This window comes from Arachis stenosperma, chromosome 9 (genome assembly GCF_014773155.1).
Source record: "Arachis stenosperma cultivar V10309 chromosome 9, arast.V10309.gnm1.PFL2, whole genome shotgun sequence".
In the NCBI taxonomy this organism is placed as follows: Eukaryota; Viridiplantae; Streptophyta; class Magnoliopsida; order Fabales; family Fabaceae; genus Arachis; species Arachis stenosperma.
In genome coordinates this window covers 8,185,653-8,203,114 of record NC_080385.1, presented here as the reverse complement: position 1 = coordinate 8,203,114, position 17,462 = coordinate 8,185,653, and the positions used below count along the sequence as shown (strand labels likewise).

At 31.0% G+C, this 17,462-nt stretch overlaps 1 protein-coding gene across 1 annotated transcript; it reads right to left on the bottom strand.

The window, feature by feature from the left end:
* Positions 1-1,032: 1,032 nt before the first annotated feature.
* LOC130947863 (disease resistance protein RPP2B-like) lies at positions 1,033-15,063 on the bottom strand. Its single transcript, XM_057876583.1, has 7 exons — positions 14,421-15,063; positions 8,398-9,454; positions 7,989-8,291; positions 6,285-7,878; positions 5,978-6,045; positions 5,354-5,684; positions 1,033-2,073 (listed from the first exon to the last, which is right to left on the bottom strand). The coding sequence occupies exons 1-7, from the start codon at positions 14,897-14,899 to the stop codon at positions 1,139-1,141; spliced, it is 4,767 nt and encodes a 1,588-aa protein (XP_057732566.1). The 5' UTR covers positions 14,900-15,063; the 3' UTR covers positions 1,033-1,138.
* Between the last annotated feature and the right edge of the window lie 2,399 nt (positions 15,064-17,462).

Genomic DNA, 17,462 nt, shown 5'->3' with positions numbered 1-17,462 from the left:
GGGCAAATAAATTTTTATCCCATGTAATACATAAAATTTCATAAAATCTCAATGGGGGCACTTGCCCCCACACTCTCCCATATAGATTCGTCCCTGGTCACCAATGATCATCAATTCGATCCTTCCATCTTGTCTTGCACTCTAAGATGAACTCCTAGCCCTTGATGCATGTTTGATGATGATAGCTCCTCCTGCTCCACTTTTTCTTCCTCCTTCACGTAGCCACCCTAGCTACCTTCTGTGATGAGTGAACCCAAAAGGAGAGACGAGCCATACTTCCAAAAAATCTTCCTCTACTGACCGAAATCTTCATCATCCATTTTTGGTATGGAGAAGCTGAGCTTACTTCACCAAATCTTACATTTTTTGGTGAAAAGATCTCAGCCACAACCTCCTATAGATCTTCTTTTTCCTAATGCCATCATCACAATAACCTCTTCCTTACAACTAGCTTCTCTGTGATTTTTACTGATAGCTTGCTTCATCCTTCCTTTTCTGCTAGACAAGACCGAAAGAGAGAGGAGAGAGAATAGAGAAAAACTTGCAATGTAATTAAAGAAGAAAATGAAAATGAGTTAGGTTTACATTACTCATGCCTAGCCTCTGCTTCATTTTTCAGATTACTTGCGTCTATCATCTTCTTCTCTGACAGTGAGGTGACCGAATGCAAAGAGAGAGAAGAGAAAGTAGAAAGTAAAAAGAAGAAAAGCAATGGAAGTAATGTGTGATATAAATTATAATCAATTAAAATCAATTAATCCCACTTCTCATGCTTTTGCCTTGTAACGTGCATATCTCAATAAATGTCATCAAATCAAATTTTCTCTTTCTATATACCAAGGCATTCATTAAATCCATTTAATTCAAAATTTAAATTCCAACCATAGAGTGAGTTGGTGTCCTTAGGAAGCATGCAACACTTGTTTTCTTCCTTCTTTTAATTTGGACCATTCTAGTAGATTTCTTTAAAAAGGAATTTGGGCTAATAGTTATCAAGTTTGGCCCAACTAGTGTAATAAAAATTCAGCCATAATGTATTTTGTCGAATTGAAAATTTTTTTTAGAAAGGCGAAAATATTATTTTTCACTTCAAAGATTATTGTTAAAATTTAAACTTTTGAACCAAAATAGTAATTTACTAGACACCGGCATCGCCATGAGCAGCATCTTCAAAGGCCCTAGTGTCTTCTTCACTTTCAGTCTCATCCGTATCAGATGGGGATACTATCTGCCCATTGTGAATCTCCTTAAAAGGTCCAAGCCTACTTAAATCAATGTCAGGGTATAAAATGGAAACCTGCCATCTGCAATTTTCAAACGAGCAAGTTGCCGCTTCCGTTATCAGCTCACTCTCTCTTCTTTTCCAACAAGTTTCTTTCTCAGCTCCTACATCTTTCTCATCTTCAAGTTTCTTTTCGGTTTCTTTCAGCGACTTTTCAGTTTCTTCATATTTACTTCTCCAAGAAGCCACCTCAGAATTCAAATCCTCGACTCTTTTCTCCAACGATTCAACATGTGAAATCCTGTCCTCCATTCTTTTCAATGCTTCTTCAAACTTTGCATTTTCTTCTCTTGCAAGTCTTAATTCTTCCTCTCTTTCCCGTTTGGCCGCTTCGAACTTCATCTCTGCGTATCTCGCAACGCTCACTGAACGAAGCCCTTGAACTTGAAGCCAACGACAAAGTGCCGAAACATCAAGGTCTTTTGTTATAGAATGATCATATGGATACAGAACATGATTGTCCACAAACTCTGTTATTTGGAGGCGTTTCGCTGATGCATCGAAGTGTTTTAGCAACTCCAGAGCAACTTCAGGATCATCCAAGGAGGGAATAGTAATTTTATCATGAGTTTGTGCAATAAAAGTAGAAGCATTTTGAGCTGGAACCTGTTTCAAATGGATATCTTCTACTCTTTTGCCTTTAATATTCGAACGGGAAAAATCCGAAGTTTCCATGGCTAAATTTGTAGCTTGAGTTGCTCTTGCAGGGTTGCCTTCAACTTTTGCCTTCTTGTCTACCTTCCTCGAGTGACGGCGGAGTTCTTTCACAGTCAACTTAGGAGCCCTCTTCTCTGCAAAAATAGTCCAAAGTAGTTAGGTTATGTGTTTGGCAAAGTTAAAAGATTAAAAGACCAGATTAGCCTCAATTTGAAATCTGTTCTTTTAGTTTAAGATAATCCGTTTAGTTTCTAAGTTTTAAATATATTTTAATTAACAGAATACTACTTATGTGTGAAAGTAACTGTTGTAACTTATTAGTTAGTTGGTGTGAGACTTAATTTAGTCATTAAATGATCCAAATCAATCAAATTTAGTTCATTGAACAACAGAATTGAGTTAGACCCTTGAGTGCCATGTCAAAATAGCAAACAACTACATACACAAGAATTCTATTAACTAGATTGATAACAGAAGAATCAATTTGATTCACGGCTATGAAACTCAATGACCAAACTGTATATGTCTAAAACTTAGATATCGAATTGATTATTAGAAGAAAACTAACATTAAATTAAGTCCTATCTGATTAAAACATTTTTCACTTATTTATAATCTGATTATGTGAAAACTAATTTTGTTTAAATAGTTTAATTAAAAAGAAGAGAAATTATGGAGTGATAGTTGTGTTATCTCTGTGTGATTTCAAGGTTATAGATTCAAGACGTGTAATTAGCTATTGGTATTCTATGTTACATGATAGCTTGTGATGCAAGTTAAGTCAGAATTAGAAGTTAGTTCGGATATTTAATTAGTCTGATTATTATCGAGCCCATGTGGCTTGTAGTTACAGTTAGTTGTCGAGTAGTTGATTCTTTCGGTTCGTTTGTGCTGCTCGGAATTGTTGTGGAGGTTGTATATAAAATTATAAACCAAGGTGAACCTATCTGTTAAGTAGGATTTAACCATTTCTCTTCACCAATAAGAATCTCAGTTTCACAGTTTTCTCCATTCCACTATTCTCTCTTGAATCCTGTTCTCTTTTCTCCTTCCTCTTCACCAAAGCTCACGCCATACATATTGGTGAAATCTAATTTATATCTCATACAATTTTCTACAGCATACATTATACTTTGTCAATACCTTAATGGGAGTTTACAATCCCTTCACCTCCTCTATATTCTGTTTCCAGAAACCTGATCCACTATTGCACCTTTGGCATAGCCATTAGCGCAATAGTGATCCTTCCAAACAGCTCATCGACATTATTATCTACAAAGTTTGTTCCTTCAAGCATTACATACCTTTTTAATTTATTGTTGAAAGTTGCATCATTCCTTTTAAAAATGTGGCTTATGCTTAGGCTTTTTTATTTAAATAAAATAATAGAAGAATTTACGTGAATCTCCTAAATAAAATTTTAAAAGGTGAATCCCTTAAACTATATAATATATAAATCGTCACAGAATGATGTGAGTTAAGATAATGCATGAAACATGTTGTCCTAGGACGATTTATGCATGAAATTTATTAGACAAATGCACATAAATCGTCCCAGGCCAATGTGTTTTTTCACTTAAAGTCCACAATCCTAGCACGATTTACGTGCAAATCCAAAACTAATAGATATATTTAGACATAATTTTAATTTGTACTTAAATATTTCTAGGTTGAATCTTAATTTTTCAATAGATTTAGGAAGTAAAAATTTTAATTAGTTAAAAAAATAAATATAAAAAAATAATTTTGTTACAACAAAGATTTATTTTCTAAAATAATTAAAAAACTTAATTGAAAAGATTAATTATTGTGTATGAATAATTTTATTTTTATTTCATGGACAATATCTAAAAAAATTAAAGAATTTAAATGTTTTAAAATAAAAAATTATTAAAATGATCAAATAAAAATTAACACCATTAAATTTGTAATTTTTATTTTATTATCTTATCAATTTATTCAATTTAAAAGATTTTAATCTAAGATTAAATATTAGAATAATTCTAAAACCGAATAATATATTCTTTATCTAAATGACAGAGAATTAGATAACATATTTTATGTCAAGAGAATAGCACTGATTTGGCTAAATAACAATCAATAATTGGATATTTAGAAGATACAAGTAATACCAGCATAAAAATAAAGTGAAAAAATCAAAATACATAGCAAAATGTAGAATTTAACAAAAAAAAAAAAAACTGAGTTAAGTACTTGACATACTAAAATTAATTTTGTAAAATATTTATTGTATGAATACTTGTAGATATAATCAAATTCATTTCAATATCCTATTAAAACTAAAACTGAGTCTACGTCAATTTTAAAACCTAATTTAAGAAATAAAAATATTTTTATATTCATAAATTTTAGACATATAACAGAAAAAAATAACAATCTGAACATAATATAAACAAATTTTGGACTTATAACAAATTTTGGATATAACTATCTAATACTGGATTAAAATTTTTAAATTGAATAAATTGATAAAATAATAAAATAAAAAATTAATTTTTAAAAATAAAATAATAAAATATATATTTTATAAAATTACAAATTTAATAATGTTAATTTTTATTTCATCATTTTAATAATTTTTTTATTTTAAAACATTTAAATTCTTTAATTCTCTTAGATATTGTTTTTGAAATAAAAATAGAGTTATTCATACCCAATAATTTAGTCTTTTAAACGAAGTTTTTTTATTTATTTTAGAAGATAAATATTTGTTGTAACAAAATTATTTTTTATATTCAATTTTTTAACTAATTAAAGTTTTCACTTCCTAAATTTATTGAAAAATTAATATTCAACCTAAAAATATTTAAGTACAAGTTAAAAGTATGTCTAAATATATCTATTAGTTAAATATATCTATTAGTTTTGGATTTGCACGAAAATCGTACTTGGGTGCTGAGGTTGTGTATTTGCATGTAAATCGTGTTAGGATTGTGGGTTTTAGGTAAAAAAAAAAAAAGTAACTCCTGCTAGGACAATTTATTGTTAGTGTTGCAAATGTGAGGAGTGTTGAAGTTAGTCCCACATCAAAGAAAGCAAGGAAGAGTGAGGAGTTTATAAGATGAGAGACCCATTAACTTGACATCCTAAGGTTTTGAGTTGGATGTGGTGTCTTCTCATCTTATATTCATCTTATAAAATATTTTTCAGCTTACATTAACAACTTAGTACCATAATCTATTCCTGAAATTTTACCAAACAAGATTATTAATTTAGAAACGACTTTCTCTTTGAGGAAAACAGTTGTTCTTAATGTTCCATAGCCTAAGATTGCAAAAAAGATGATTTGGAACAGTAAAACGAATAGTAAGATTCTACAAAAAGTACAGTTCATCAACGGAGCTATCAAACATAATGAATGATAAACAAAGGGATTGTTTAAAAGGAACTCACTGCCGTGTGGAGGTATGCAGGAATTAATGGGTTGAGCAAGCTCAATCGTTTGTTCTACATTGCTAGTGTGGTATTGAGATTCAGATGTTTCAAGATCCATTGGTTCCCCTTGCTTTTCTTTGCATGGTTCATCAGCAGTCATATCATGGACGTTATGATGAACTTCTTGTAGTTTTTCTTCCAAATGTTTGGCCTCTTCCATACTATCTGGCTGATCATAATAATTTTCATTTGAAATGTCCTGGAAAACATTGTTTTTAACTGAATCAATACATAGAGGCAATGCAGCATCAGGTTCAGTTGGTGTTTCTTCATTTCCTTTGCCTTTGATCTGCACAATGTAATTTTAAAATAGCGGTAAAATAATTATGACTATGTTTGTAATTGTGGCATGTTTTGAGTAAGATGGAATGAAGTCAACAAAGCTTTTTCAATACTTCTCTAAGAACTCAGGTTATAAAACACTTCCGGTCTCTACCAATAATATTATAAGAAGGTAAACAACTATGGCAGATATACAACTATTTTTATAATTTCATTGACTGATAATATAATTATTTTATACTGTCAGAGTGTCAGTATATAAAAATTAATGTCAGACATAAAAGAAAATTTTTGACTTACTATGTTCTCCTCATCACTTTTTCCACCACTAGTCTTGTTTTCATTGGGAGCAGATTCCATCTTCTCTTCTGAAAATGTCAATTATAATGACTAATAAATAATATAATTGCAAAAATTTTACATTATCCGTACTTTTAACTAATATAATTGGAAAACTGACCAAATTGTAGTAAATAACCATTCACCTTAATACAGTTTATGTACAATGATTTGACAATTTGTGTGGAAATGGTACTAATTTATTACTGTAAAAGCATAATTGTATGAGATTAGTGAGGTGAATTTTTACTACAATTTGGTTACTTACCGATTTTCCGATCAAAAGATGATTGTTCATTCATTTCTCCTTTTTGCTTTGATATCTGGTTTTCGATCTCATTGCTCTGCTTCTCATCAAATCTTTCTTTCTTCTTGTCTTGAGGTGGAGTCTGGACATGGCTGTGATCTTGAGATCCATGTTGTGGATGAAAGTGTAAATGCTGCGCTGATGATTCCTCCTCCATGTCTTTTTTCTTCTTATCTAATTCCAGTAAAAATCTCTGCAATTCTAATTCATTTATGATGTGGACACCACACTCTTTGATAATAATTGAGTCATCAACTTCCCCCGTGTCAGTTGCAACACTGAACTCAAGATGAAAACTTGGCCCGTATTGTCCAAGAATTTTGTCAGTGAGGAATGGATCATACCATATATATACATGATCCGAGTTCAATTCACTTATAGTTATGTCCTCCCACGAAGAATTCTTGCCTCCTGCAAAGTTATATTCGCATCGGATCTTGGCACCGTGCTTCTCCATTCCATGACGCGGTGAAAGAACAACTGAATAGATAAAGCCAAGAAAATTGGAAGGAGATTCAGGGAGTTCAATTGTTATGGAGGAGGATTTCTCCGTTTTATATGCAAATTGCTCCGGGATTGTGTCTCCTGGCAAACAGACCTCCACACTATTGTAGTTGTAGCTATGGACATCAATTGCATAGCTTCTTACCGTGACATTGCTAGATACAGCACTCACCATTGTTGAATGGATGCTTTCCATGATCGAATGCAATGTGTGTCCAGCCGACAATTTCAAGCTATTATTGAAGGAGATGCGTTTCGTCTTTCCCACCATCTTTGTTGCCAGAGTGTTTAGAGCTGATACAGACTCCAATGAGATGCAGTTATCAGCAGAGAACTCCTTGATAGAGGATGGAAGCTCTGGCAGTGTCTCAAGAAACTTGCAATTATTTAGGGACAAAATTTCCAACTCTTGAAGACACTTGATGGTTGCAGGCAACCAGGTCACATTGCTTCCGTCTAGCCTTAACTCGCGCAATTTCGATAAGGAACCAATGTTGTCAGGGAATTCAAACAAGTGACTACAATCCTTCAAATGTAGTATTTGTAGAGATGATAAACCGTTAAATAGGCCTTGCAGCTGATGCTTGTCAATTTCTAGTCCACTGTATGAATGCTTCAACTCCTTAAGCATTTTTAAGGCTGATAGCTCCTTTGGAAGATGCTTAACTCTTGAACCTTCTAGATTGAGGCATTCAACCTTCTGTAATTTCTCGATTGATTTGTCCAGCTTTTCAACCTTTGTGTTGCTCAAATCCAAGTTTTCAATTAAATCTGACGATACCACAAATTCTTTGAGATTTGAGCAGCCTTTGACACTTATGTGCTGCAGAGAATTCAAATGCCTTTCGGCCTTAACACACTGCAAATTCGTACACCGATCCAGTATCAAAGAAACAAGTGTGTTGGAGGAAAATACAGATGAATGAAGAATAGGCAAAGTCTCACAACCGGAGAGATTCACCCATCTGAGTCTTTTAGCCCCAGACAAATCTGGAAGCTCTTCTAACTCTTTGCATTCACTTAAGTCGATTCCTTCTAAATTATTAAGTTCCTGTTCCAATTGCACAGGGTACTGAATCATCAGAATGGAAAATCTTCAAATCTGAATTTAACAAAAAAAGAAAACCTGATCATGACTCATATGTATGTTTATATCTTTACCTGCTTTTCCTCCCAGAGTTTCTTGACATGGCTGTGCGGCATGCGAATCTCAACAAGTAACTTAGCATAAAAACTTGGTGGAAGAGAAATGAAAGGGTACTGATGCCACTCAAAGTACCTTAGTTTATCAGAAAACGGTTCAAGGTCTGTAGGAAGGATCATATTACCAGAACTCTGACCCGAGGGGATGTATAATTTTAGAAATCTCAAGTTATTCATCCTTTTAAATGTGTCACGACTCAAACGCAAGTCTTTAATTTGAGACAAATCTAATATTATGCCTTCAATTGCATCAAGCGATTTCTGAAAAACAATGCAACCAAAAAAGTAAACTAAGCTACAATATAATTTCCAAATAAAATTGTGTGCAACAAGAATGCATAGATACAAGTTACAACCTCTTCTTTACCTTGTTCTCTTTGAGTACAACACAAATGTCTTCAGTATCCTTCAATCGGCTACGTTTTCTAGGGTCTTTACTGTTTTCCTCGTGTACGATCTCGTAAGCCATTTCTCTTAGTAAGCCATGCATTTCGATTGTTTCTTTATATGGAATAGTAGTAATCATTGCTTTATCTTGAAGGATCTCTATTCCCCTTATTGGTGAGAATTCACATGCTTTTAATATGCTTGTGACAAGATCTTTCTTTTCTCCATGGAAAAAGAATGCAATGTCAAGAAATATCTCCTTGTCTAACTCGTCCAATTCATCATAGCTCTCCGTAAAGGCAGCCTGAATGCGCTTAATAGGATGCTTCTGGAGCTTTTCCAAAGTACTTTCCCAGAACTGAATGCTTTTGGATCGAAGATATGAACCCAAAAGGTTCAGAGCTAACGGAATTCCCCCGGCATACTTAACAACCTTATTCACCAGAATCTCATAAGGCTTTGGAGGGATGCTTTCCTCGAATGCTTTCAGGCTAAGAAGCTCTATAGATTTTGAGTCGTCCCATTGTTTGACCTCAAATGTCCAATCAACTCTCTTTTCAAGCAAATGCTTATGTGTTGTTGTTATAATAAGTTTACTTTCTCGACTGTGGCTCTTGTACCCTTGGCAAACTGCTTCTAACAATGGTTGATCAGAATCCTTCACATTGTCGAGGATAATGAGAACTTTCTTATTGCTAAGGCTGCTCATACTGTTGACAAACCCTGTTGCGTCAGTGGTAATTCGTTCCCTCAATAGCTCCGACAAAAGCTTTTGCGGCGTATACTCTTTTGCATTTTCCGCATAGCAAACATGGTCATAATGAGGAAAGGATTTTGCAAATAACATTTTAGCGATGGTTGTCTTCCCTATCCCACGCATACCCCAAATTCCAATTACTCGGTGTTGCTTCATGTTGACTTTAACAATCTTACGGATTTCTTCAATTCCAACCAGGCCTGTTGGCACTATGGGATGCTTTAGTATACGCATTTTCAATACATCATTCACAACCTTCCTGATGAGTTCATGATCGTCCCTACAATGAATTCAAAAACCAAATAAACTGGCTCTCTTCTTCTCTAAGAAATATCATCTTATTAGACTGTTATTACATAATTTCCGTGACTGTTTTTTAGTGTTTAAAAACCTACAATACGTCAAGTGTTCTGAGTTCCATTCTCCACTACCATCCATCCATCTATCTATTTTTAATATATAAAAGTAAATACATAAGTTTACCCATATTATTTTTAAGGCATTTCTTTCTTCCTACTAATGGCATGTCAGCAATATCTTATACTTAGCAAAATTTTAGAATCAACCACTCAATTCTTGCCAAATCAATTATTATTTTCAAATTAACAAAAAAATAAAATATACAAATAAAAAACTAAAAAATACAATACAATAAATTTGTAACCTACAAATACATTGAATTCATATTCCTATATTTATTATATCTTACCGTTATAAACAATACAATAAATTTATAACCACAACAATTAATTTATTAATTTTTATAAATAACTCACTAAAGTTAATAAACATCTATATTACAAATGTCATAATAATATTATTAATCATAATAAATTTTACACTATAAGTATTCAAATTTTATACTATTTAAACTACTTATATAAGTCTCTTATTAATATTCCTTCAAATAACATCAAATTTAGCACAAAAAATTATTTTCAAACTACACATCTCAAACTTACTCAATAGAACATCATTCTTTTAGAGCAGAATGATTAGAAATTGAATAACTATCAAAGATCTAATGGCCATGCAATGAGAATCTGATGATCAGGTTTGACAAAAAAAAAAAAAAACTCACAACATGCATTATACATTCATACTTACTCAAATACCATATATTAATGATAACATAAATTGAATATTGAAATAGGCTTCATAATTTTAGCAACTATAAACGAAATTGATGACAAATATGGATGGAACTATGTTGAATGTAAAAAGTGTCAGAAAAAAGCATATAAAAAAGGAAACAATTACATTTGTGGCACATGTAATCAAACACCATAATATTCAACAATAAACTCTATATATTTTTTCATAATCTCATCTATCAAATTATTAGTTACTAACCCAATGCTTATTTTAGGTTCAGAATTCAATTAAAAGTTTTAGATCAAAGTGTTACAACAACTTTTGTACTATTTGATGGCGAAGCAAAAAACTTATTGGGTACAACTGCTTCAAATCTAATAACATTTCAGAAAAATAATGATATTGAAGCACCACTACATCAAGAGATTAAGGAAAAAGAAAACCATACAAATTCAAGACATATCTTCGAAAGAAGAACATACATACAAAGATGGAACAAACAACACAATAGAAAGTACATCAAACTCAACAATTCATAAAGAACATGTCTTCATAAGAACCTATGACAGAAAGAAGAAAGCAACAACTCTAACAACAACCAATAAAAAAAAGAAAGACGAACACCACATAAGAAAACTAAGTTCAACATCTAAATCTTTTATACTACAAATTATTTTAAATAAAACACCTTCTATATACTATCATTAATTTACCGCCCCGCGCATCGCACGGATCTTATTCTAGTTTCTACTAATTCTAAAAAGGGACCTGCACCATTCGCTTGCTATATCTTTTTTATTAGTCTTTCCTTTATTATACTGGACACATCAATGAATTTCTTTTTCATTTTTCTAATTTCTCATTTCAAATATATTTATTATGTATATTTTCAAATCTATTTTTAATATATAAAAGTAAATACATAAGTTTATTCATATTATTTTTAAGACATTTTTTTCCTCCTACTAATGCCATATCAGCAATATCGTATACTTGACAAAATTTTAGAATCAATCACTCAATTCTTGCAAAATCAATTATTATTTTCAAATTAGCAAAAAAAATAAAATATACAAATAAAAAACTAAAAAATACAATACAATAAATTTGTAACCTACAAATACATTGAATTCATATTCCTATATTTATTATATCTTACCGTTATAAACAATATAATAAATTTATAACCACAACAATTAATTTATTAATTTTTATAAATAACTCACTAAAGTTAATAAACATCCATATTACAAATGTCATAATAATATTATTAATCATAATAAAGTTTACATTATAAGTATTCAAATTTCATACTATTTAAACTACTTATATAAGTCTGTTATCAATATTCCTTCAAATAACATCAAATTTAGCACAAAAAAATTATTTTCAAACTACACATCTCAAACTTACTCAATAGAGCATCATTCTTTTAGAGCAGATGATTAGAAATTGAATAACTATCAAAGATTTAATGGCCATGCAATGAGAATCTGATGATCAGGTTTGACAAAAAAAAAAAAAAAACTCACAACATGCATTATACATTCATACTTACTCAAATACCATATACTAATGATAATATAAATTGAATATTGAAATAGGCTTCATAATTTTAGCAACTATAAACGAAATTGATGACAAATATGGATGAAACTATGTTTGGATGGAACTATGTTGAATGTAAAAAGTGTCAGAAAAAAGCATATAAAAAAGGAAACAATTACATTTGTGGCACATATAATCAAACACCATAATATTCAACAATAAAGTAACTCTATATATTTTTCATAATCTCATCTATCAAATTATTAGTTACTAACCCAATACTTATTTTAGATTCAGAATTCAATTAAAAGTTTTAGATCAAAGTGTTACAACAACTTTTGTACTGTTTGATGGCGAAGCAAAAAATTTATTGGGTACAACTGCTTCAAATCTAATAACATTTCAGAAAAATAATGATATTGAAGCACCACTACATCAAGAGATTAAAGAGAAAGAAAACCATACAAATTCAAGACACATCTTTGAAAGAAGAACATACATACAAAGATGAAACAAACAACACAATAGAAAGTACATCAAACTCAACAATTCATAAAGAACATATCTTCACAACAACCTATGACAAAAAGAAAAAAACAACAACTCTAACAACAACCAATAAAAAAAAGAAGGACGAACACCACATAAGAAGACTAAGTCCAACATCCAAATCTTTTGTACTACAAATTATTTTAAATAAAACACCTTTTATATACTATCATTAATTTACCAGCCCTCGCACGAATCTTATTCTAGTTTCTACTAATTCTAAAAAGGGACCTGCATCATTCTCTTGCTATATCTTTTTATTAGTCTTTCCTTTATTATACTGGAGTACTGGACACATCAATGAATTTCTTTTTTATTTTTTTAATTTCTCATTTCAAATATATTTATTCTGTATATTTTCAAAACAATTTATGAATAAAATTATTATTTTTTAAAGTCATTCATCAATTTTTAATACTATTATATTTTGAATAAAGGAAAAGGATACCCTGTATTCCAAATTACTTTATTTTCGTTTCTTAATTTTTTTATTTTTTGTTTTAAGATTTTGTAAAGAAAAAAAAAAGAGTTTATTCTTTTATTATTTTCTCCTTTTTTCTTTATATAATTCTAAAACAAATAATACTAAACAATGAAAAAAAAAGTAAAACCAACTTATCCAACTTCAACTATTAATTTCATTTGAACAGAAAATTTGATTATCTTAAATTTTATTGGTTTTGATCTATATAAATATTTTATTTTAATTTTTGTCCAAATATTTAAACATTGTTTTGATTTGGTTTCATATAGAGAAGGTCATAAATTTTCAAAATTATTAGGTTTTAGTCCCTCAAACTTTTCAAAAAAAAAAAAAAAAAAAAATTGGAACTGTTATTTAATGGACTTAAACAAATTATCATTACTTTTTATGAACTTAAAACGAACATAGTATTTTCATATAGTATAGGGACCAAAAACCAAGAGAAACAAAACAAGCTAGACATTTTCATATTTATAATCAAATTTTAAAAGTAATGTAATTAAATTTTACAAATAATATAATTAAACTTAATTTACATTTATAATAAAATGTTATAAATAATCTAATTAGTTAAATTTATATTTACAAATTAAATACAAATAAAATAATCAACATACACTAATGACTAATTTATCATATATATTCATAAAAAAGTTTAATTATGTTTTTCTGTAAAAAACCATTGATTATTTTGATGATGGAACACTTTGATAAAAAATAAATAAAATAACAGATAATATATATATATATATATATATATATATATATATATATATATATATTTAGAGAGAGAGAAAGAGAGAGAGGAGTTAAATGTTTTTTTATATGTTTATATATATATAGTATTTTGAAACTAAAAAAAATACTATAATTTTTAAGGGCCAAAACAAAATATTTATTGACAGAGAACTAATATAAACTTATTTATATGTATGTGCCTTTGATATATGATAGAGTACAATAACATCATTTGATTTATGTAGTCGACCTCACTTGGTGAGACAAGATTTTTTTGTTGTTGTATGTGCCTTTGATACAACTATATTTATCAGTATATTAATAGGTATTATTCACTCTTTTATTTATTAAATATGTATAAAAATTTTAGTTGAGATTATAAGTAATTTATAATTTAAGTATGACATGTTGAATTCAAGTCTTGTAAATAGCAAAATAAATATTTTTTATAGATTTTATTTTAAGAAAAAATTGTTCACTAACTTTTGTTATATTTCGATTATATATAGTATAAAAGTATAAATACAGAAAAATAAAAAAGAAATTAATTAAAGCAGATTTTTTTATTATTTTAATATAAGATAATTAAAATTTTAAAAAACTTTTCTCCTTAGCAAGTGTTTTATTGCTGTATCTGTAGGAACTTGTTAATTAGCTAACCTAACCAAGACACTTTCTAATTACTAAACTTGATCCCATGATGAATAATACAAATTTATTAAAATAACTTTTTTTAAATGCATGGTGTAAGACAATATAGGCAACATTAATAATCTCAGGTAAATAATAATAATAATTGGAGCATTTTTCATATATAAACTTAGTAACTTACGCATAGTTTCTGGAGTGCCATCCAGAAATATTAGCTGATTTCTTGAGAGCGTCTCTCCAGTTGCTTATCTTGTCTCTATTGGATTCACTCTCTGCAAGATCTCTTTCGTATTTAGCAAACGCCTTCTCAAAACTCCCACTTTGGTTCCGTATATCTGACGGATCTGTTCTATAGAAAACGGGTATAACAACCTGACCGTGATATTCCCTCCATTGAAGAATCTTGACGAGCTCTTCCAAGCACCACTTCGAGGTTGCGTAGTTTTCTGAGAAAACCACGATCGATATTAGCGAGCTCTCGATCGCTTTCTCGAGTGCTGGCCAGACTTCATCTCCTCTCTGGAGAAGACAATCCATGTATGCTCGGATTGTCTTGTTTGCCAGAGCGTTAAACAGATGGACAGTGAAGGTTTCGCGGGTGTCCTCACCTCTGAAGCTAATGAATACATCGTACTTTGTTGTACAGGAAGACGACGACATATTATCGAATTACAACTCTAACTATTATTGAGATTATTGCAGAGAGTAAATATAACATATAACATATATCACGCTCTTCTAGCATCCTGTATCGGCTTTTAGATCTCTTTGGTCTTTGCATTGTACTAAGAAAATGTTTTGATTGCGTCTTATATACGGTCAACCATTGCTAAGTCTTTGAATCGAACGAACTATTATACTACCAAGTACCAACTTGACACTAAACAATCACAAAATTAAAGTTGTCTTAATATGAAGATTATTAATTTTTTTAATAGAAAATATTGATTAATATTAATATATATTAAAATTAGCTACTAACATAAAATATATATTAAAATATAAATATATATAAAAAATTAAATATCGTATATATATAACTAATTTTGATGTATAAATAATATTTTTTTAAATTTTATATGCACAATTTTTATATACATCTCATATTTTTTATTTTTGGTATTCAAAATGTACAAAATAATAATACAAATTGTTTCTGGCGAGGTGAAGCTTCCGAGGTGTGATCAGCTACCAACTCCGTCAGAGGCTCGGAAGTACTTCTCTTTGGAACTTGAAGACCTCGACGCGGGGTCTGCAAAAAGGATTCCGAACGCCCAAGTTAGTGCACGGTGATATAAATTTCAATAAAGGGAAATAAGAGTGAGCTATCGATGTGGTTTTCTCAGTAGCCTGTTATCTCTCTTTTTCGCTTATCCCAGACGAGGTTATCTCGTCTGTTTAAATGGACCACATAATGGTGAACGTTTGAGTAGTGTCTCGGTTTTTAGGGTTTGTTACCGAGGATCAGTGTATTTGGTTAAGTACGAGATTCTTGGTGTTTGTGATGCGGTTGACTTGTTCTCGGTTGTGAGATTGTTAGCCGAATATATCAGTAAGGTACACAAATTAAACATCATTTTCCTTTCTTGTTAAATATTACGAGGAGAAGAAATAATATGAATTAAGTCCATTCCTTAAATCTGCTTTATCCAATTTTCAAGTCATTCTATGACACTGGAAGAAGGAAATTGCTGTCAACCAATTAATTGAAAAATAAAAAAAATGAATAAAAATATTAAAAAATGCAAGCTGTTGAATGAGTTATGCAGCGAGCAAAGCACACGGCATGTGTTGTGCAGTGCAGCATAACAATGATGTATTAGGTTGGTCAACTCCAATATTGTAATTGTTCTGTCAAGGATATCCCGAGCTATAACTCGTCACTGCTGTGAGATGAATGCTTTGACAATTGACACTTTCTTCGATAGCAGGGATGGTGATTCTCGAAGCTTCAAAACTTTAAAAACAGTAAGTTTCTAGATCTCTTATCTTATAAACTCTTTCCTCTTTTTTATTTTTATTTTTTCAATATAAAACTAATTTGATACACCTCATCGTACTTGCAACATTAACATAGTATTATGAATAGCACTGCCAAGAAGATGAGACGGCCACTGTTAGCATTAAATTAAGGAAAGAATGGAAGGTCACTCATGTATGTCACCTATTCAAATCATACTGCATTAGTGCCATGCGATTTATAAGCAAATCTCCGGCCACCAAGTACAAGAAATTTACCTTACATATATGGCTACACTTTTTATTAGTTATGCTTATAAAATATAGCCTTTTCTAATAATAGAGTATGCTTGGACTGCCTTTTATGTATATTTTTTGTGGTGTACTTTCCATTTTAATAGTATATATAAAGAATAAATTATCATATGTATTCATAAAAGATATAAAAACGCTGAGAAATGTACTCATCAAATACGAAAACGATCATTATATTCATAAAAACTGAGTTCCGTATGATAGAAATATCAAAACCCTCAAAAATTATTCAAAAACCCCAAATTGTCCACCTTTCCACTGCCACCATCATTCTCTCTCTCACTTTCTCTCTCTTTCTCTCTAAATCTTTTTTCAACTCTCCCGTGAGTGCCCCGCTGACGATCCTCTCCCTTTCTCCTTCCTTCTTTTTTTCTACCCTTTTATTCGCTTCCTTCTTCCTTCAGATCTTGTCAAGCTTCTCGCCACACTTAATCACCATGTACGCCGTGCATGCGCCTCACCCTTTGAATCACGCTCAGTGTTCCACAATTTTTCCAATAGGAAGAACATATTCCTCTACAACATGCTTCTCAGCAGCTACGCACTCTAACGCAACGCCATTTTGTTCTTCGTTGAATTGGTTTCTATGACAAGACTTCTGCCGGATAATTTTATGATGCCGTATGCTAACAAGGCCTACGCTGGACCCACGGAGGTGGAGCTCGGGGAAGCGCTTCACGCGCTTGCTTTGAAGTTGGGACTGCGCTTTGATTCTTTTGTGAGAAATGCACTTATTGCTATGTATGGTAAGTGTGGGTTTATGGAGAGTGCGTTTAAGGTATTTGAAAAAATGTCTCGAAGAAACTTGATTTTGTGGAACTCGATTATGCTTGTGTGCTCGGAGAATGGACTTTTTGGTGAGATTTGTGGTCTGTTTAAGGGGTTTTTGTTGAATGATGGTGATGACTAAGGTTCGGTTCTTGATGTTGCTACTATGGTCACAATGGTT

Excerpts from the sequence above, each read along its gene's own strand:
- LOC130947863 (XM_057876583.1), bottom strand. The coding sequence starts at position 14,899 with ATGTCGTCGTCTTCCTGTACAACAAAGTACGATGTATTCATTAGCTTC. Across the intron at positions 9,455-14,420 it reads TGGCACTCCAGAAACTATGC|GGACGATCATGAACTCATCA; the intron begins GTAAGTTACTAA and ends AATTCATTGTAG. Across the intron at positions 7,879-7,988 it reads AACTCTGGGAGGAAAAGCAG|GAACTTAATAATTTAGAAGG; the intron begins GTAAAGATATAA and ends CAATTGGAACAG.